At 47.9% G+C, this 23105-nt stretch overlaps 1 protein-coding gene across 27 annotated transcripts in view; it reads left to right on the top strand.

The window, feature by feature from the left end:
* The window catches only part of OBSCN (obscurin, cytoskeletal calmodulin and titin-interacting RhoGEF), a 646947-nt gene that overhangs the window by 159440 nt on the left and 464402 nt on the right, over positions 1-23105 (top strand). For all 27 annotated transcript variants that reach the window (XM_088467488.1, XM_088467486.1, XM_088467498.1 and 24 more), the window contains exons 24-31: positions 1764-2030; positions 4178-4290; positions 6860-7013; positions 8079-8240; positions 8847-8951; positions 11861-12127; positions 13558-13827; positions 21715-21981. In XM_088467488.1, coding sequence (XP_088323614.1) covers positions 1764-2030; positions 4178-4290; positions 6860-7013; positions 8079-8240; positions 8847-8951; positions 11861-12127; positions 13558-13827; positions 21715-21981 — 1605 coding nt within the window. The remainder of the gene's footprint in view (positions 1-1763; positions 2031-4177; positions 4291-6859; positions 7014-8078; positions 8241-8846; positions 8952-11860; positions 12128-13557; positions 13828-21714; positions 21982-23105) is intronic.

Below are 23105 nucleotides of genomic sequence, written 5' to 3'. Positions count from 1 at the left end.
TCAGCCTAGTGTCGGACTGAGGCACAAAGGGCCCACCAGGGAATGCTGTGGTAGGGGCAGATGCTTAAGGGGTGTGGCCAGCAACCAGAAGGGGTGTGGCCAACCACCACAGAGGGACTTTGCCAACCATTTGAGAATAGATGCAAATAACAGGACCCCTTTATAAAGGAAGTGACAGGGGTGTGTCAGGACAACCACACTGATTGGCCGGAGGTCTAATCTTGGTGTAGTTTATATTACATACAAAACAAGCATCCAAGTTCATCCATGTTCCTGCTTCACCTACTTACTGATACTTAGAGGAGGGGGTGGGGCGATCAGACAGTGGGGCCCACCGGGGATTTCTCCTGTACCCCTGTAGGCCAGTCAGACCCTGGTTCAGCCAAAACTTCAAGATCACAAGTAGATTTAGTCTGGTTAGAAACAGGTTTTTTTTTACCGGGAGGCAGCATAAAATGTATTAATCATGTTATTATCAATTGTGGGGTATGGTATATTCTGTAAATGTGTGTTGCAAAATATTTTTCACACAAACACACGTGAGGTAAAGTTACTGCTACGTTCCTTTATCTGAGGTCACACTGAAGTTTGAATTGGGTTCTAAAGGGGGCATTGTAGAGCTTGTAGGAGAGGGGAGGTAGATGTGGGGCGTTTGGAGAGGAAGATGAGCCAGGGAGCAGCACTGAGGACAGACTGGAGAGGAGAGAGATGGGAGTCAGGGAGGCCAGATAGGAGGAGGTTACAGTAGTCCAGTCGGGAGATGACCAGTGAGTGGATGAGGTCTTAGAAGTCTCTGGGGTGAGAAAGGGTCTGATCCTGGACATATTTCTGAGATGGAAATGGCAGGACCAGGAAAGGTGCTGAAGGTGAGGTTTGATGGAGAGGGAGAAGTCAAGGGTAACTCCAAGACCCCCACTTGCGGGATGGATGAGATGGTTGTGCTGTCAATAGATCCCCAACATATGAGATGTTTTTATGATTATTTATATTATAGCCAGGTAGGTTGCACAGTTATTTGAACACATTGAACATTTATAGTGCCCATAGTAACCTGCTCTAGAAAGATAACTGATTAGAATCTGGTTGCTATCCGTTACGGCAAATTTTCCCCCCAACGCACCACTTTTCATAAACGCTCCTCAATGATCAGCAGCAAATTTGTAGGTTTAAATGTTTTAGTAATGAAGACGGTAAGAAGGAGGGATGCCTGATGGACGTGGTCATCCGGGCAGAACCCTATTAAAAAATGTCCCTAGGGGCTCTCTACTCTACAAGGTCTCCTATCCGGGCGTCACCCACCTTATACTGACTTCTACTTCAGCAGCGACCAGGGGGGTTATCAGCACCTGTCATGTATATTACAAGAGGGATGTATAATTGTCACATTGCTCTATGTCACTGCTGATATGTACAGTGCAACTCAGCAGAGGCTATTGGATGGGAAAACTTACCAAATAAATTATTGGCCCCCGGAATAAATAATTAAGCGCATTTGGATTTTTAGTTATAGACTTCAGGGTGCAAATTGTGACAGGTAAAAGCTGTGATGTAAATGATTATATTGTGTAGCCTCGATATAAAGGTACATAATTCAGAAATAAAATCGGATGGAAAATTTTCTCCAAAGGATAATGTACTTTTTTTCAAAGACGCACCATTATTATAATTAATTGAATAATGGTGGAGAGTTTCTTACAAACCTTCTTTTGCTCATGATAAAGTGTATTGTGCAGAATTCTTATTTCCGTTCTTATCTTGCGCAGCGCGGCAGGTGAAGCTCGTCAAAGGCCTGCGCGATGTCCAGGTGCGTGAGAAAGACTCCGTCGCCTTCGATCTGGAGCTCTCTCATGAAGACGTCGAGGGATCGTGGATGAAAGACGGGCTGAAACTGAAAGCGTCAGATTCCTGCAAAATAACGGCTAAGGGCAAGAAACATGGCCTCCTTCTTTCGTCTGCGAAGCAAGAGGACGCCGGCGTCATTTCTTTTAAATCAGAAGGAGTACAGACCTCCGCCAAACTCATTGTCCAAGGTAAAGGCTGGCAGACACCTACATTTATAGATAATAAACATGTCCGTCAATACATTCTGCTGTTTTTAAGCCTTGGAGAGATAGAAATTTGAGAAGTTGCCGAAAGCAGCCAATCAGCATCTGTCTGTCATCTCATAGGCTGTGCTAGATCATTGGCAGAAGCTAATTGGCTGCTTTGGGAAACTTTTCCACTTTGGGGGTCTAGTTACTAAGCAGTGTTAGGTGACAGAGTGAAAAGTGATAAGAAAGTGATAAGGTGCCAGCCAATCAGCTTGCAACTGTCATCTCACAGGCTGTGTTTGAAAAATGACAGTTTGGAGCTGATTGGCTGGTACCTTATAACTTTCTTATTACTTTTCACTCTGTCTCCTAATACTGCTTAGTAAATAGACCCCTTTATTTTGTTACATGCTGTATAGAAACGCGAAGGAATGATTACGGATAAAGGCAGCTTTGCCTTTGCGATCCTTGCTATTATGCAATGTAGCAGAAGGTGTATGACAGCCCCTGTATGACACCCCCTGCTGCATTTGCCATCCCAGCGCTGCGATGTAGGTCACAGGCCGGGATCACCATCGCGACCATCGGTGGTCAATGGTCACGTTGGTGGACGGGGCCAGGCCTCCGGCCTGCTGAGTAAGCCTCATCTTACTCAGGCTGGCCGCCTTGCGAGCCCAGGACACTGCTTTGATCAATGCAGATCCTGGGCTGGCCACTCCCGGAAAACGGGGCGGACACGCCCCCGTTTCCGGGAACGCCGGCTGAACCCTCCCTGGCACCGCCCCTTGAATGCCTCTGCCTGTCAATCAGGCAGAGGCATTGAAGGGTTTGCGCAGGGCTACGCAGGACCCATTCTGCACACTCGCAGAATGGGTCCTGCGCATGCACAGATTCCCGATAATCGGGAATCTGCGATCCGCAGTGCACTGCTGAATCAGGCCCAAAGTCCAAAGGATTTTGAATCCAGGCGCTTGTCGACGTTTATTTTTTAAGTGGATTTGATTCATGTTTGTCACCTGAAAGAACACAATGAACACTGGGCCTGGTTCAGCACGTCGCGAAAATATGTAAATGAATGCGATCGCAGCACTATACCAACGACGCCCCCAGGCTATAAAGCCGCTCACTTCTCATTGCATACATCCGCAAGTCAGCAAAAACATCGGTAACATCTGACCCATACGCAGAGGTGTGGTTGAGCGTGCCATGCTGCACTACCTGCGAAGCTTCCTGTCGTCAGGCAGAGCTCAGGCTGCGTCTGCCGTCGCTGGTGCTTAAAAATTCACACCCCTGTGACGGTATTCAAACACACAGGCACGCCTGCGTTCCTTTGACCACCCCCCCTGTCCACCCCCTAACGGTACTTGCTGTCAATCATGTCTTTGTTGCACTGCGTATACACTGTGTTTGCATACCCGATCGCTGTGACCGTCTTGCGCTGAACACAAACATCGACTGGTTGCGTGCGTCGGCAGCTTTGCGATCCAACCTGAATCAGGCCCACTGTTTGCATCACAGTAAGGGGGAGAATGAGGAAACCCTTCTAAAGAGGAACGGTGGAGAAGTTTCCCATAGCAACCAATCAGATTATAGCTATCATTTATCTAGTACATTCTATAAAATGATAGACAGAAGCTGACTGGTTACTGTGGACACCTACCTTTGGTACTGAAAATCCTCCCCCCTCTCAGGTTCCAGCGTGTGGGTGGTGACAACGTGATTTGCGTCATTATTGCTCCGCCCACTGGTGCAAGATGCTGTGAGGGCGTTTCCCAAAGTCTACGAGGGAGAGATGCGGAAATCTACTCCCTCAGCAGTCACCCGTTGGATGGCCAATCCGTAGTCTCACATTTGTCTTTTGGATCAAAACTAAATTGGCGTCTTTTAATTTAATACAGATAATAATCATTAAAAAATAATATTGATCTCCTCCAGGATCGATATTATTTATCAAGCATGCGCAGTTAAAAAGGAAAGGTCGCGCATACGCAAAAAAAAGGAAAGCGAGAAAAAAGTGAAAAGGTCCCGCAGGCGCCGTTATAAGGGATAGGTCCCGCATGCGCCGTGGAGCACATTTTTGAGGCGTTATCTCCAGGTTAAGGCCGGACCATGTTCATGTGCTTTCATTTATGAATTTATGCTTTCAGAACCGCCAGTTAAAATCACCCACCCCCTTAAAGACACCACAGCGCCAGAGAGGGAGAAGGTGACGTTTGAATGTGAGGTTTCAAGGCCTAACGCTGAAGTGAAATGGTTAAAGGTATATACCATTATCTGTATCTACTCTACAGATTAGCATCTACATTTATAAGAACATTTCTCTCTTCCTTTCAGTGAAGGTTACTAATTAATGATCATTTCTTTGAATCATGTCTCATGGGTTTCAATGGGTTGTATTTTACATCTGTGAAGTCTGTAGGCACACGATCATTGACACGCTAAGCCCTCCCCCTCCAATTATCCAATGGCTGCACCTCTTACACAGGACATTATCCAATGGCTGCACCTCTTACACAGGACATTATCCAATGGCCGCATCTCTTACATAGGACATTATCCAATGGCCGCATCTCTTACACAAGACATTATCCAATGGCTGCACCTCTTACACAGGACATTATCCAATGGCCGCATCTCTTACATAGGACATTATCCAATGGCCGCATCTCTTACACAGGACATTATCCAATGGCTGCATCTTACACAGGACAGTATCCAATGGCTGTATCTCTTACACAAGACATTATCCAATGGCTGCATCTCTTACACAAGACATTATCCAATGGCTGCACCTCTTACACAGGACATTATCCAAATGCTGCATCTCTTACACAGGACATTATCCAATGGCTGCACCTCTTACACAGGACATAATCCAATGGCCGCATCTCTTACACAGGACATTATCCAATGGCTGCACCTCTTACACAGGACATAATCCAATGGCCGCATCTCTTACACAGGACATTATCCAATGGCCGCATCTCTTACACAGGACATTATCCAATGGCTGCACCTCTTACACAGGACATTATCCAATGGCTGCATCTCTTACACAGGACATTATCCAATGGCCGCATCTCTTACACAGGACATTATCCAATGGCTGCACCTCTTATACAGGACATTATCCAATGGCCGCATCTCTTACACAGGACATTATCCAATGGCCGCACCTCTTACACAGGACATTATCCAATGGCTGCATCTCTTACACAGGACATTATCCAATGGCCACATCTCTTACACAGGACATTATCCAATGGCTGCATCTCTTACACAGGACATTATCCAATGGCCGCATCTCTTACACAGGACATTATCCAATGGTCGTGCCTCTTACACAGGACATTATCCAATGGCCGTATCTCTTACACAGGACATTATCCAATGACCACATCTCTTACACAGGACATTATCCAATGGCCGCATCTCTTACACAGGACATTATCCAATGGTCGCATCTCTTACACAGGACATTATCCAATGGTCGTACCTCTTACACAGGACATTATCCAATGGCCGCATCTCTTACACAGGACATTATCCAATGACCACATCTCTTACACAGGACATTATCCAATGGGCGCATCTCTTACACAGGACATTATCCAATGGTCGTACCTCTTACACAGGACATTATCCAATGGCCGCATCTCTTACACAGGACATTATCCAATGACCATACCTCTTACACAGGACGTTATCCAATGGCTGCATCTCTTACACAGGACATTATCCAATGACCACATCTCTTACACAGGACATTATCCAATGGCCGCATCTCTTATACAGGATATTATCCATTGGCCGCATCTCTTACACAGGACATTATCCAATGGCTGCACCTCTTATACAGGACATTATCCAATGGCCGCATCTCTTACACAGGACATTATCCAATGGCCGCACCTCTTACACAGGACATTATCCAATGGCCACATCTCTTACACAGGACATTATCCAATGGCCACATCTCTTACACAGGACATTATCCAATGGCTGCATCTCTTACACAGGACATTATCCAATGGCTGCATCTCTTACACAGGATATTATAGAGCTCTGCCAGTCCTGTCACAGAGCAGAATAGTATTGTCGCTGCCAATATTCATCCCCATCTCAGATAAACTGACACATATTTTCTTTACTTTCTTCAGTTTGTTATTCTCTGCTTATGACAGGGGTCAAAGTCTGACATACGTCCTGTGTAGGGAAGTCGCACCATGCCACTCGTATGCAGGGAAACATTGTTTCTAGATTATAGTTACAGCACTGTGCAAGTTATCAGCCATGTTATTAATGTGTCAGATGCTTTGTCCAAGTGTCAGCTCAGGGAGAGATTGTGGGATAAACTTTACTGTGACTAATATGTGCAAAACTGCATAACATAACATGGAGGGATAACAGCGAGAACCTGGAAGACAGTACACTATGACAATAAAGAGAAGCTTCAACCGTGACAACTTCAGACAGAGCGCCACCTGCTGTTCCTCCAGGACAGCTTCTGAAGGAATGCTCAGCTTAAAGCTGTTGCTATACTTCAGTAAATCATTATCCCTCATTATCTATGCAGAATCAAAGATTTTCAACGCTGACTGTTCCCTTTTAAGCATTAGATGGTCATCACCATAGGATTTTATGTCAGTGGCTCTCTCTCAGCCAGGCCAGAACCATCTCTGAGAGTCCTGTGGTGATAGTCCATTATCGCTTCAGAAGTGTGTTACATGGATTTCACTGACCCTGAAAATAAATACTATAGGTGCTGACATACTAGTATGAAGCTGTAACATGGACAGAAACCCTATTAATATATTTTGTCATTTCAGGACGGATCTGAATTGCGACCAAGCAAAAAAGTCACCATTATTTCCCAAGGTAAAAAGCGAAACCTCACGATCCACAAGTGTGAATTTGATGACAAAGGGACGTATGTCTGCGACGCCGCAGATGACAAGAGTTCCGCCAACCTAATCGTGCAAGGTGAGTGTGCGAGCACTGAGACCAGGTCTTTGCATGTGCTTCAGCTCTCAGATGACCTCATCCTCCATGACATCACTAACCTGTCTTCTGTTCATCAATAAGCGTTTGGGATTTTTTTTTGCGGTTGTCTGTCGAATAACAAATAGTAGTGATACCAACAAAAATTACCTTAAAACAAAAGATTTAAAAAAAATAATCATTCTAACTGCAGTAACACCAAGTAATATTATTCTGCTACATTAATAAACAGCTATTATCCAGCTATAATAATTCTTACAGCAAAACTGAGCTTCTGGATTAAAAGGCATGAGTGACGGAAATCCCGGGTTATCACTTGTCATGTCTGAGCCCCCGTACGTGAGATAGGGGCCTATTTATCATTAAATATTTGCGACTTATTCCGGTAACTGCAAATATTTAGTATCACTCCCATATACGAATCTACGATTCCAGCTTTGATCTCGCCGGGAGCCGCAGCCCCCATCAGTTTCTGGGGATGCCATGCTGCCAGATTTACCAATCTCCGGACAGCGATGCATTCTGGAGATTGGCCCCCTGCAGCTAACGCCAACTGAAGATGGCGTTGGCCCATGGGCTACACATCGCAAGACTTACTGGCAATGGCGGCCGCGCATGTGCAGTAAGCGGGACGGCTCATGCGCAGTATCCCTGGCAGCAATCCGGGCACATCCTTTCGAAGCCCATGTCCCTGCGGGTGCCCGATGATACATTCCCGTGCTATGATGGCATCTTGCAATGCGATCATGGGCGGTAATATCACGCAATGTGATCATTAATAAATGGGCCCCATAGTGACATATGACGCTTACGTTACGTCTCGCTGCAATTTATGTCTTAGGCATCACGCATCCCTCTCTCATTTGCGGCCACATCGGAGCTCTTTATGCGATTAATTATAACGGTGTTACATTAACCCAAATGTGATGGTATAAAGCGGAAATTAAAAAAAAAAATCCTAAGATGTGATCATAAATCAGTTTGTCGTGCTGTGTTGTCCTGTGTCCTGTGTCATTCACCCGTCACCCTGCTCCATCCGCATCATAGCCCGAGACATCCAGTTCATTAAGCCGTTAGTAGATGTGGAAGCGATGGAAAAGGAAACGGCGTCATTCATCTGTCAGATTTCTCACGATGATGTCGAAACGCAGTGGTACAAAAATGGCGTAAAACTGAGGGCGGGAGAAAATGTTAAGATACGCCAGGAAGGTGAGTGCTGGGGTCACGGGGACAAAACTCAGACACTTTCTGTGTTTTAATTATACTTAGCTCAGGGGGGTGTATACGATGGGCGTGGCTCTGTTATCGCTCTGTTCAGAATAAGCGCAACCTGATGGCGCTGTGTCTGCCGACTGTACATCAGCTATGTGTCACTTCTTTTTTTAAAATCTTTTTGCACTTGACCCCAATGGTAAAGATATCATACCCCACCCTAATGATGTCACACTTACCCAGCCATTCCAGCATTATAACCTCAATGAGGTGCTCTGGGAGGGGTAAATTAGATTCTGGGAAAGAGAAAGAAAGCAAATCATGGAACTGTACCTAACCTGTCGGCAAACTGATTTACTAGCACCATCATAGAAGCCATGTACAGTCATGTAACAGGAATATTTTTATTTATCAGTTCTTTATTATTTGGACAAATATGATGGGGAGATACTGTAATTAAAAACCCTCCCTGAGCGATATTAAGCAATGTTTCCAAGTGCGTTGTTTACTATTGAAATGATACTTGCATTTTATGTGTAAAACGCGTCGAACTATACTTGAGCTCCATTGTGTTCTAAGAGCCTAATACACGTTTCATTATAGGAAGGACGTATTCACTGATCTTCAAAAGCGTCCAGTCTGAAGATGCCGGTGAAATTAAATTTGTGGCTGAAAGTGCAGAATCTGAAGCCAATCTGCGGATTAAAGGTAAATAGACCCCTATAGGCTGAGAGCCCGTAGTGTCCGCTGGGTACCCAGGGTCACTGCTGAAGGGACTGTAATAATGTAATATAACGGGAACATCACTTGGAGCTCATTTCTGTCCTTAATTATGTCTGGTTCAGGCAGGTGGCAATACATTTTGCAGATATTGTTTAAAATAGAAATATATATATTTTTAAAGTGTTAGTATTTGAGAAAAACTGGAGAAAAAATGTCACCCTGCAGCCTAAGACTTACACTGTTCTGACCCTACCACAAGCAACATATCTTGTTTTGAGATGTAGTCGGCATCCCGGCACACACAATGCTGACGGTAAGAATTCTGGCGCTGGAATGCCGACGGTTGCGATCCCAATGGTGAGGGTTAGGCTGCGGAATTGGAGGGTCAGGCTGCAGGAAGGGAGAGGGGGTGATTAGGCTACAGGAGGGGAGGATTATGGCTGCGGATGGGGAGGGTCAGGCTGCGGAAGGGAGAGGGGGTGTGGTTAGGCTACTGGAGGGGAGGGTTAGGCTGCGGGAAGGGAGGGGGGTGTGTGGTTAGGCTACTGGAGGGGAGGGTCAGGCTGCGGGAAGGGAGGGGGGGGGTGATTAGGTTACAGGAGGGGAGGGTTAGGCTGTGGGAAGGGAGGGGGGTGTGGTTATTCTACTGGAGGGGAGGGTTAGTCTGCGGGAAGTGAGGGGAGGTGTGGTTAGGCTACTGGAGGGGAGGGAGACTGTGGGAAGGGAGGGGGTGTGGTTAGGCTACTGGAGGGGAGGGAGACTGTGGGAAGGGATAGGGGTGTGGTTAGGCTACTGGAGGGGAGGGTCAGGCTGCAGGAAGGGAGGAGGGTGTGGTTATTCTACTGGAGGGGAGGGAGACTGTGGGAAGGGAGGGGGTGTGGTTAGGCTACTGGAGGGGAAGGTCAGGCTGCAGGAAGGGAGAGGTGTGTGGTTAGGCTACTGGAGGGGAGGGTCAGGCTGCAGGAAGGGAGGAGGGTGTGGTTATTCTACTGGAGGGGAGGGAGACTGTGGGAAGGGAGGGGGTGTGGTTAGGCTACTGGAGGGGAAGGTCAGGCTGCAGGAAGGGAGAGGTGTGTGGTTAGGCTACTGGAGGGGAGGGTCAGGCTGCGGGAAGGGAGGGGGGGGGTGATTAGGTTACAGGAGGGGAGGGTTAGGCTGTGGGAAGGGAGGGGGGTGTGGTTATTCTACTGGAGGGGAGGGTTAGTCTGCGGGAAGTGAGGGGAGGTGTGGTTAGGCTACTGGAGGGGAGGGAGACTGTGGGAAGGGAGGGGGTGTGGTTAGGCTACTGGAGGGGAGGGAGACTGTGGGAAGGGATAGGGGTGTGGTTAGGCTACTGGAGGGGAGGGTCAGGCTGCAGGAAGGGAGGAGGGTGTGGTTATTCTACTGGAGGGGAGGGAGACTGTGGGAAGGGAGGGGGTGTGGTTAGGCTACTGGAGGGGAAGGTCAGGCTGCAGGAAGGGAGAGGTGTGTGGTTAGGCTACTGGAGGGGAGGGTCAGGCTGCAGGAAGGGAGGAGGGTGTGGTTATTCTACTGGAGGGGAGGGAGACTGTGGGAAGGGAGGGGGTGTGGTTAGGCTACTGGAGGGGAAGGTCAGGCTGCAGGAAGGGAGAGGTGTGTGGTTAGGCTACTGGAGGGGAGGGTCAGGCTGCGGGAAGGGAGGGGGGGGGTGATTAGGTTACAGGAGGGGAGGGTTAGGCTGTGGGAAGGGAGGGGGGTGTGGTTATTCTACTGGAGGGGAGGGTTAGTCTGCGGGAAGTGAGGGGAGGTGTGGTTAGGCTACTGGAGGGGAGGGAGACTGTGGGAAGGGAGGGGGTGTGGTTAGGCTACTGGAGGGGAGGGAGACTGTGGGAAGGGATAGGGGTGTGGTTAGGCTACTGGAGGGGAGGGTCAGGCTGCAGGAAGGGAGGAGGGTGTGGTTATTCTACTGGAGGGGAGGGAGACTGTGGGAAGGGAGGGGGTGTGGTTAGGCTACTGGAGGGGAAGGTCAGGCTGCAGGAAGGGAGAGGTGTGTGGTTATTCTACTGTAGGGGAGGGTTAGGCTGCGGGAAGGGAGGGCGGGTGTGGTTAGGCTACTGGAGGGGAAGGTTAGGCTGTGGGAAGGTAGGGGGGTGTGGTTAGGCTACTGGAGGGGAGGGTTAGGCTGTGGGAAGGAAGGGGGGTGTGGTTAGGCTACTGGAGGGGAAGGTTAGGCTGTGGGAAGGTAGGGGGGTGTGGTTAGGCTACTGGAGGGGAGGGTTAGGCTGTGGGAAGGAAGGGGGGTGTGGTTAGGCTACTGGAGGGGAAGGTTAGGCTGTGGGAAGGTAGGGGGGTGTGGTTAGGCTACTGGAGGGGAGGGTTAGGCTGTGGGAAGGGAGGGGGGTGTGGTTAGGCTACTGGAGGGGAAGGTTAGGCTGTGGGAAGGGAGGGGGGTGTGGTTAGGCTACTGGAGGGGAAGGTTAGGCTGCGGGAAGGGAGGGGGTGTGGTTAGGCTACTGTAGGGGAGGGTTAGGCAGCGGGAAGGGAGTGGGTGTGGTTAGGCTACTGGAGGGGAAGGTTAGGCTGCAGGAGGGGAGGGGGGTGTGGTTAGGCTACTGGAGGAGAGGCTTAGGCTGCGGGAAAGGTGGGTTAGCGGTAGGGTTAGGGGAAGGGTTAGACTACTTACCTGCATGCGTTGGGTTTCTCATTGTTGGGATTACACTGCCAGGATTCTGACCGCCAGCGTTACCATCGCTGGGATCACATACCCAACCCATTGTTTTATACTCGGCAGATCAATATTATGTAATTGTGAATAAAATCTGTTCCTTCTCATATACAGGAACGGCTAATCAGAAACACAAGTTATAAAAAATATATATCGTATGATTTACCCTTAATAAGGCTCCTAAGTCATCACTGTTTTCGGACTATTGCAGAACTTCCCGTTAAAATAACTAAGCCGCTGCGGGATAAGATCGCCATAGAAAAGCACCGCGCTTTCCTCGAGTGCCAAGTATCTTGCGCCAACGCAGAGGTGACGTGGTACAAGAAAGACAAAGAAATACAGCCGGGTAATAGGTACGAGATTGTCAGTCAGGGGCTGTACAGGAAGCTGATTATCAATGAGGTGGAGTTCCAGGATGAAGACACCTATACCTGTGATGCCGGCGATGCCAAGACCTCCGCACAGCTGCTGATTGAAGGTTATCTATCTATCTATTTATCTATCTATCTATCTATCTATCTCATATCTGTCTATCTATCTATCTATCTATCTATCTCATATCTATCTATCTATCTATCTATCTATCTATCTATCTATCTATCTATCTATCTATCTATTTATCTCATATCTGTCTATCTATCTATCTATCTCATATCTATCTATCTATCTCATATCTGTCTATCTATCTATCTATTTATCTATCTATCTCCTATCTATCTATCTATCTATCTATCTATCTATCTAATATCTATCTATCTAATATTTATCTATCTATCTCCTATGTATCTATCTATCTCCTATGTATCTATCTATCTATCTCCTATGTATCTATCTATCTATCTATCTCATATCTATCTATCTATCTATCTCATATGTATCTATCTATCTATCTATCTCATATTTATCTATCTCATATCTATCTATATATCTGTCTATCTAATATCTATCTGTCTATCTATCTCATATCTATCTATCTATCTATCTATCTATCTATCTATCTATCTCATATCTATATATCTGTCTATCTCATATCTATCTATCTATCTATCTATGTATCTCATATGTATCTATCTATCTCATATTTATCTATCTCATATCTATCTATATATCTGTCTATCTAATATCTATCTATATATCTGTCTATCTAATATCTATCTCATATCTATCTATCTGTCTATCTATCTCATATCTATCTATATATCTGTCTATCTCATATCTATCTATCTCATATGTATCTATCTATCTCATATCTATCTATCTATCTATCTCATATCTATCTATCTATCTATCTATCTATCTATCTATCTATCTATCTATCTATCTCATATTTATCTATCTCATATCTATCTGTCTATCTATCTCATATCTATCTATCTATCTCATATCTATCTATATATCTATCTCATATCTATCTGTCTATCTATCTCATATCTATCTATCTATCTCATATCTATCTATATATCTATCTCATATCTATCTGTCTATCTATCTCATATCTATCTATCTATCTATCTATCTATCTATCTATCTATCTCATATCTATCTATATATCTATCTATCTCATATCTATCTATCTCATATGTATCTATCTATCGCATATCTATCTATCTATATATCTATCTATCTATCTCATATCTATTTATCTATCTATTTATCTATCTCGTATCTATATCTAATCTATTTTATGTATTCTCTCTCTCTCGTTATCACTCACTACTAATCTTAAATTGGGTGCAAACCAATTGGCTCCTAACTCTCACTTTATAGGCTGTGTTTGAAAAGTGACAGGAGCTGATTGGTTGGAGCACTATTTAAGATTAGTAACGAGTGATAAAAAGTAAATCACTCGTTATTACATGGGGCCCTGTGTTTCTGTACATGATTCTTTCTTTCTTACCTTTTTCTCAGAACAATCCATCAATATCGTGAGTGAGTTAAGCGATGTGGAAGTGACGCGGCCGGAAACGGCCACCTTTGAATGTGTGACCTCCATCGTGTCAGTGAAACCACCAAAGTGGATTCTTGGCGGCGAGGTTCTACACGATGGAAAAGACGTAACAATAGAACAAGAGGGGACGCTCCACCGCCTCACACTGCGGAAGACAACTCCAGAAATGAGTGGCGCTGTCCAGTTTCATATCGGGAAATCCAAATCCACCGCCAATCTGGTTGTCAAAGGTGATTGTTTCTCTGATTCTGTTGCGGCAGCTTTCCTTTACTGATCGAGATATCCATAAACTGATCCTAATTCAGGAAGGTGCATTTAGGATTTATTATTATTATTATTATTATCGTTTATTTATATGGCGCCACAAGTGTTCCGCAGCGCCTTACAAAGTACATAAACAAATAATTTGACAACTGTCTTACAGTACAAAATAGGACAAGGACATGGATAATATACCTTGATACATAAGTGACCATAACACCTAGATAGCAACAGAACGTAAGCAACCAAGTGTTGGGTGCCCTGGTGGGGGGTAAGAAGTAGGTGAAAGTAAAGTAAGGAGAAGCACAAGAGGGAAGAGGCCGTGCTCGTAAGAGCTTACATTCTAAAGGGGAGGGGCAGACAAACAGGTGTGACACAGATGGGATAGATGGGGAGGAAGAAGCATGTTGCAGCAAGTTGGGATGAGAGCTGGAAGGCCTTGATGCGGTAGTGGGTCTTGAGAGCCCGTTTGAAGGATTGAACAGAGGTGGAGAGTCTGATAGGGAGAGGGAGAGAGTTCCAAAGGTCGGGAGCAGCACGGGCAAAATCTTGGAGGCGGGAGTGGGAGGAAGTAATCAGTTGGCATGAGAGGCAGTGTGCATTTGTTGAGCGAAGGGGGTGGCCAGGAGAGTGGAGGGAGATGAGGTCAGAGATGTAAATGGGAGAGGAGTGTGTGAGGGCTTTGTAAGCGAGTGTGAGAACCTTGAATTGGGTTCTAAAAGGGAAGGGGAGCCAGTGGAGGGCTTGTAGGAGAGGGGAGGCAGATGTAGAGCGTTTGGAGAGGAAGATGAGCCGAGAAGCAGCATTGAGCACAGACTGGAGAGGAGAGAGATGGGAGTCAGGGAGGCCAGATAGGAGAAGGTTACAGTAGTCCAATCTGGATATGACCAGTGAGTGTATGAGGGTTTTGGTGGCATCCTGGGTGAGAAAGGGTCTAATGATTTATGATAATTATTTACAATTTACAATTACATTTGCATTGGTTTGTTCATTTGTAATTGTCATTTAAGATTTGCTGTAGTAATCGATAATATGTATACATTGCTTAGCCGTAGAAGCGATATGAAATTTACTGTATTAGGATTTTTGGTCAACGTACCGTTGAATCCTTTACTCTTACACAGGTTGGGTAACACTGGACAATGGGATTGTAGTTTGGGGCTGGAGCTGGCACTTAATGAAACTGTACCTTTAAATCCTAAACTCCTCCACCCTGCAATCCCACAATTCCAGTACTTCTTTAAAAGAGTCCAGAGAGGAGTAGCAGGAACCCAGTGAAACTGTTAGAACAACCAAACAAACCAGTAGGGAAACGACCGGTCAAGAACCAAATACCTCGCACGACTGAGCGTTAGGGAGGGATCGCAGTGTTCCCCACCCTGCTTAATAGAAAAGGATTCAACGGTAAGTTTACCAAAAATGCTATTTTCTCTTACAGCAAGGGTGGGGAACACTGGACAGTGGGAAGTTCAAACGCCGCCCTTAAGGGGAAGGAAACGCTCAGGCTGCCTGACCGGAGAATTGTACGTCCAAAGTGGGAGTCGTCAGAGGCAAAAAAAACCTGAAATGTAAAAATGAGGAAACGTGTGGACAGGGGACCAGATGGATGCATTACGGACTTGTGCTGCTGATGTCCCACCTTGCACTGCCCATAAGACTGACGCCGCCCTAGCGGAAGGAGCTGACACCCGGTCTGGTAGTGGTCGCCCCGCACCAGAATAGGCTTGAGTAATCACCAAGCAGATCCAACGCGCAAGGGTCTGCTGAGCAGCCGGCCAACTATGGGCCTGATTCAGACCCGGTCGCAAGCGCTGTGCGCTCGCAACCGGGTCGATGGTGGGCCAGTGCGCATGCGCACGAAGGAGCCGGCTCCGTCGTGCGTATGCGTGAGACCCGGATAGCGACGGGCACTCCGTCGCTCTGGGTCTCACTCAACATCGACAGCTCGCCCCCTTTGGCGGGCGCGACGGGGGAGTGGCTGCCCAAACTGAGGCGTTCCCATGTGAACGCCTCCGTTTGGGGGCGGCCCCACTGACATCACGAGTGATGTCAGTGGGAGAGATTTCGGCTCTGTTAGTGCCGAAATCTCTCTGGGGCTTGCGGCAACGAGACCCTACCACAAGGGTCTCGTCGCAAACCCGATGGTCGTGATGGTCTTGACCATCGCGACCATCTTCCTGGCCACTCGCTACAGCTGTTGGTGGTCACCCACAGCTATGCGAGCGGCCAGGAGGCCATTCTAAAAAACCAGAAGGCCGACCCTGATTCAGAGCGAGCGCTCTGTAGGAGCGTCCAGCTCTGAAGCAGGGCCTATGTTCCTACGCGTCATAAAGAACCCACATAGAACAGTGCGGCGTACCAAAGAAGACATGTCCAAGGAAATCTGCAGAGCTCAGCCCAAATAGCAGAGCCAGATCATCGCAGTCCTGTGAATTTGCCAAAGGAGGATGAACCGAAACGACAATATCCGAAACCAGTGTCTGCTGGAATCGTAAAACCTATACGGAGAACCGCACAATCTTCATGGAAGACAAGCAAAGGCAGCTTGCAAACCCTAAATACAGAACTATACAGAGGGAAGGCTATAGCCATAAAGAAGACATGTTTCAAGCAACTAACCTAAGATCCGTTGAACGCAATGACTCCAATGGACCCTGTGTGAGAGACGATAAAACTAGATTAAGATTTCACGGCTTCACCTGCGGAAGAAACGGTGACTAAATACACAGCACACCTTGTAAATATGGTTTGGACCCTTGGAAGAAGAACCAAATACCTCTGGAAAGAAAATGACAGGGCCAAAGCCTGTAATGTCACAAAACGAAGTCGGCAACTGGCCTCCAAATGCTCCAGAAGGAAGGCAAAGAAATGTGAGGGGCAAAAACTTATAACGATTACACCACAAGAGGTAGAGTTTCCAAACCTGGAGGTAAGCCTAGTACAAACCACGAGAGAGAAAGACCTGAAGCTTTATCACTCTCACGCACAGAAGACCGGGCCTGAAGACCTACCAAGGAAGTGCCCTGGTACAAACAAGCCTAGTTGCAGCAGGTCTGGACAAAGTGGAAGATGCCACCCCGGGCCTACCGATCTTGGGAGAACCTCCGAGTACCATGACCAGCGTAGCCAGCCTTGAGCCACTAGCATTACCCTCACTCGGGAAGCCTTAATGCCCCTGGAGACCTGAGGGAACAATGTGGACAGCAGAAACCGATGCTCTGGATGAAAAATTCCATAGAACAGACAAGGCAGCCACTTGTCTGTTCTATGGAATACCCGAATCCCATACAAAACTGTGGATCCTCACAAACGTGCTGAGAGGCCATGAGATCCCCTGCAGAAGGCCTCACTCCCAAATGGTAGGAAGTCCACTGGAAGGAGAGACCCCTGCCCTAGGAATTACATGGATCTTCTGAGGACATCCACTGTCCAATGTCCCACTACAAGTATGACCACCACTGAGATAGGTAGAACAAAGGTCTCCACCCTGAAAGGACTTCGGCATCGCTGCCACACTTTTGTGCCTGCCAGAAGATGTACATATGCCACCGCTGAGTCGTTGTACGACTGACTGTGACCGAACAGCTGGCGAGGATGGACAGGGCACCCAATAGAGTTAGAACAATAGCTTGGAGCTTGAGCTCATCGAACAGCCAAGCCATTGTGAGCGGTGACCTAAGGCCCTGTAGCCGAAATGCAATTTCACGGCACCTCAGCCCAGGAGACTCGAGGCTGTGGTCACAATTAGCCAATCCAGAAGGACCAAGGATTGGACCTGGAGGAGCAGAACTGAAACCCTCCACCAATGGAGAGTGACGGATGCCGTTGGACAGAATGGGAACTGTGACGTGAGGGATTCTGACCAACCGTGTCAAGTTTGTAGAATTACCCACTGGGACTCCTGTGAATAGAACCTGGTCCACTGAATGGTCCCTAAGTGGAGACCAACCTGTGCAAAACTGAATGTTCCACAAGGTCGATGGACAAGGCACTGACCAAGGTTGGTAGGGTCCGTTCACTGTCCTCCGCAAGAAATACACAGCTGGAGAGAGGTGTTGGAGGCCACCACCAGAACTGAAGGCACAGACAAGGAAACAAGGGAGACCTTGGAAAAGTTAGGATACAGCACTGATCCGAAAGTACTTGAAACAAATGACCTAGGAAGGTTTGTAACTGTGAAGCCCAAGGTATCCTTCACAAGCAGAACTGCTGAAGAGAACCAAATTATTATACGTTCTGTGCGCACTATGCACAGCAGCGCTGACTGTTGTGTTGCAAACACACGGAGCTGGGGCTCCACCAAATGGTAGGGCCCAGAATAGACAGGGGACCAAGTTGATTACCCACTGAAGAAGTATAACGACCTGCCCAAAACGGAACCTGAAGACCTCTAGTTTGTTGGCCTCCGCGCTGCGTATCCCTGATCGGAAGGAATTCATGTGAACTGAACTACCCAACCCCTGGTGCTCAAGGCATGAAGAGACAAGAGCTGCTGGAATGAGCCATTCGGCACATGAACTAGGAAGGCGATAGAACCCCAATTTCTCTACCTGCAGCGGAATTGGTGCAAAACATGCTGGCTAAGAGTGGAATGATAGCACGGCCCAAGGAAATACTGTCACAGCTGGGGGTTGAACCGGTCACCTCATGCTTTACAGTCAGACAGCTTACCAATGAAGCCATTTGCTGCTACCGTGTTTGCCGTTTCCTGGTTAAAAGCCATGTGAAAAAACAAACAACGTCCTGGTGGCGGACCTCCGAGGTCCCAGATAGAACCATAGCAAAAGATGCCAAGCACCCCGCCATCTGAAGACGTCACTCAACTGTCACTGAACCGGAGCAACCGCCCTATCACTTGCAAGTGAACTGGGTAGAGAGACACACACTGTTAGGTCCTAGGCTTCCTTGGATCTATGACCCCAGAACGGAGAGTGTTCTTGAAACCTGCTCACAGAATTCAAACCAAAGAAGAATAAATTTGTGTCTGACTGATCTTCCAAGGACACCCCACCACGAAAAGGAGCAAAAACTTGGGAACGCAGATCCCACCGTTGGGACGACCACCGGCAGAAAAGTGCTTTCCCAACTAGTGGGGATTATCCAGATTTGGCCAAAAGAGAACATCCTCACCAAACAAAAGATAGTGTAAGGAACACTCTGGTAATGAATGTGTATGTAAAGTGTAGAGCCACACAGAGCCTGCTGCGAATGTCCCCCTCAACAAATACATCAGCAGAAGTAACCATAGCTCATGCCACCCATGTCAAGGCTCTCCAAGGCTTCATAACAACCCTAGAACACATCAAGACAGACGGGAGACAACCCTCCAATGTCTAGTTAGCGGATCCCTACCAGACGCTGAGCCCTGCACAGGAAGGGAGTGTGGTAATCTAAACGGCTATCATAGCAACTACTGTGGGAGGGACGTCCACTTGGATACTTAATCCACTGGAAATTAATGTGGAACGGAGCCCTCTGAATCCCGGCGCCTCCTAAGCCTCCCTGAGGAGACCGAAGATATTGCCGAAGGGAAAGTAGTGACTTTCTGTCCCCAGCGCTTGGACAGACTCACAGACACCACTTGGGAATCCTTATATTTACCTTCATGATAGTGGCGCATAGCCGCAGCAACGAATCGAAAAGGACAGTAAGTCCTTTCCCTTTGGGACAGCGCAAATCCTCGTAAGTTCCTGCACATGCAAAATGTCTATTGGGGCCCTGGAAGAAGGAAGACGCCACCAAGACCACTCTCCCCTTGCGCCTCGCACAGCAGAAGATTCCAGAAAAAGTGCACCAGGAACCTGATGTAAAACATGACTCCGCACGCTGCAAAGCACGGAGCCACAACGGGACATAGCTTGGCTGGAAACATAACCCTATAGAGGGAAAGAAGCCTGCGCCAATGATGAGGGAATACCCAAGCCTGAACTTGGTCTCCCTGTGAAGCGCCATCAGCTTCACTAGGGCGTACACGGACCTGCTGAGAGCCCCAGCCTACACAGGTCCAGCACCCCAGATGCCTGCGCGTCACCGGTTCCAATACACACAAGGCCCTCGAGCGCAACTGCCCATCACCCTGTGCATGGGAGAAAACATTGCCCAAAATACAGCAAAATCCCATCATACAAACTCCACACAGTTAGGACTGTAGTGGGAATCGAACCCATAACTGCAGTGCGGTGAGGCCATAATGCTAACCATTACACTGTCTGTGTTGTCAGAGCCACGGCCCGCGCCGGGACGGTTTTGGCGTAGGTTGCCACAAACCTCACTGACGCGCCAGTAGAGCAGTAGGAGGCAGAATTAATGTTCCCTTACAGATAAGAACACAGGCAACACAGCAGAGGCAATAAAGGCAGCAGAAAAGGAAATATACTTACATACCTCCCAACATGACCCTCTCCAGGAGGGACACAATGCTCTGGTCCTGGACTTCCCTGGTAAGAGGTGGGGCTGCAGCGAAGTTCAAAATTCAAATAGGGGAGCCACACCAACTGTCATTTCACACACTGCCAAACATCACTGGCTGGGACTCACTGGCAGTTGGTGAGACTCCCCTATTTGAATTTTGGACTGCACTACATCCCCAACCCTGGAGCCGCCACCAATCATAAATAACCAGGGAAGTCCAGGACCAGAGCATTGTGTCCCTCCTGGAGAGGGTCATGTTGGGAGGTATGTACTTAGCCCTCCTGAGAAACCCAACACTGCAGAGGAGAGGAGGTGAGGAGAGGACTGCACCAGCCCATGATCCCAGCCTGCCTGGTCCATAAGCACTCAGGAGTGCAGCAGCCATCCTCCTTGTAGCAGCAGACAGTACTGGTATTACTTCTGCTGGAATGTGCAGAGGAGCCCGGCAGCTACAGGCCCCACTCCCCTGATCCGTGGCTGTGCTCCCTCTCTCCAACAAGTGCTACTCCCCTTCCTGGGGAAGGCACTTGGAAGTTGAAATGCTCTGTCTGAGCAGCCCGTGAGGCGCCCGCTACCACAATGGAGCCACCGTCATCAAGCCCACAAGATGGCGCTGTCATCTGGGACAGCACTGCCACCCAACACCCCCTAAAAGGGTGAGTGCACGACCTGTCCCCGGGTCCAGACGGCCTCTCCGGGATACCGGAGTGCTCTGTGGGGGTTCCTGCCGGCGCGCGCCCCACCAAAGCTGCATATCGGTGAGCTGTTCCATAGGTCCTGCAGCCGCCCGCACTCACACTGTCCTAAGCTAGAGAGAAAAAAGAAATGTTTACAAATAAAAACTAAAAAAGTGCTACCTACTGTACAAGGGCTGCATGATAGCCCATCCCAAAAGTGCCCAACTCCTGAGGCACTTAAAGAACACTGGAATAGTGGGATTGCAGCATAGAGGGTTTTAGGATTTAAAGCTGCGGTTTCATTAAGTGCCAGCTCCAGCCCCAACCTACAATCCCATTGTCCAGTGTTCCCCAGACCTGCTGCAAGAGAAAATACAATATTCTACAACTGATAAGTGATTTCAGATTTATACTAAAAAATCATCATTTTAAAGCAATTGAGTGTTTGCTGAAACAAATGCTCTGCCTGTGTTTACATTTAACTCTTCCCAGTCAGACAGTGGGAGGGGTATTGACACCCACGCGTCTTACTAAAAACACGCTTACGGGGCAAAGGAGAGGGCATGACTCTTTATGGCACTGGCCTATTGTGGCCCGTGGCAGGTTCATCCAGTGAAGGGTGGAAGACAAGTTATTTAGTTTATTTTGCTGAATCTTAGGTACACTTTACATTTTGGGAGTCATCCGTTAAATGACTTCACTGTTTTAATTGTCCACTGCCCTGAATGAAAAAGTCTGTGTGTAACCTGTTTATACTTTGTTTGTTAGATATTCCTGTACAGGTCACCGAAGGAATTGAAGACAAGACCGTCAACGAGCGGCAGACTGTTATCTTGTCCTGTGAATTCAAACCTCCTCCCAAACTTGTAGAATGGTACCACGGGAAGACCCTGATTGAGGCATCAGAGAGGTACAAACTGAAACAGGAGAGGAACTTGGCGGAGCTTCGGATTGTGAAGGTGTCTCCGGATGACGCAGGCGTGTACACCTGCAAGGCTGGAACTGCGCAGACCTCTGGAACGCTGACTGTTAAAGGTATGGAAGAGCGATTAACATTGGATCAACAGTGTACACAGCCCACCCGTCCTGATTACGGCAACGCAATTATGAATTGTGGACTTCTAAAGGGGATGAGCTTATGAAATAATGGGCAGAGCTTTGCGAAAATGTTTTTTTTTATGAGGATCTGGGTCAGATTGGGCAGAGCGTATTTTGTCCTAAATCCGCCGAAAGTGTAATATGTAATGTTACCAACGTATGCTGCAATATGATGGAAGGGGGGGGTTACGCCATTGGGGTGGTGGGTACAACTTGCCCCTTTGGCAATGCATATAGGCCCTCATTCAGAGTCGGTCGCAAGAAGCGAGTGTTCTCTCTGAATGAGGGCGGCCGCTTCACGTTTCAAGTGCGGCCTCCTGTTCGCTAGCTAAGCTGTGGGTTAACACCCACAGCTTTAGTGACCGACCAGGTTGATGGTCGCGATGGTCAAGACCATCGCGACCATCAGGGCTTGCAACGAGACCCTAAGGTTGGGTCTAGGCAACCACAAGCCCCAGGGAGCTTCCTGCTCTGATCGAGCAGGAAGCTCCCCACTGACATCACTGCTGATGTCAGTGCGGCTGCCCACAAAATGGCAGGCGTTCCTTCAGGAACGCCTCCGTTTGTTTAGCCACCCCCCCGGCTCCGCCTACAAAACGGGGCGAGCTGTCGATCAACATTGACAGCCGCCCCTTTTGTAGTGAGCTCCGGAGCGAGAGAAATTCTCTCTCGCTCCGGGGCTTGCACACGCGCAGTACGGCCGCTGCGCGTGTGCAGGGCCTTAACATCGACCCGTTTGCGAGTGCTCAGCGCTTGCGACCGGGTCTGAATGAGGGCCATTGCCCCAAGCGGATGAAACCACAGCTCCCACTGCAGTGGCCTAGCCGATGTCTTCGTTGTCCTAATGACATCAGGAACAGGTACAAATTACCTGTAACATCAGATCCACCATTGTTATCAGATCCCCGGTGGCATCAGATCACCGGTAGCATCAGATCATATATTTAAAAACCTAAAATTTAACAAAAACAGTTAACAGAGAAGAGCGAGACAAGGGGAGGAGAAAGGGGGAGGGAGGGACCGGTAGTGTGTTGGGGGGTGGTGTGAGGGTCTAGCTCCAA

Source organism: Taudactylus pleione, unplaced genomic scaffold (assembly GCF_031769625.1).
Source record: "Taudactylus pleione unplaced genomic scaffold, aTauple2 ptg000071l, whole genome shotgun sequence".
In the NCBI taxonomy this organism is placed as follows: Eukaryota; Metazoa; Chordata; class Amphibia; order Anura; family Myobatrachidae; genus Taudactylus; species Taudactylus pleione.
The sequence above is the reverse complement of the archived record's forward strand: the minus strand, read 5'-3'. Positions and strand labels throughout refer to the sequence as shown.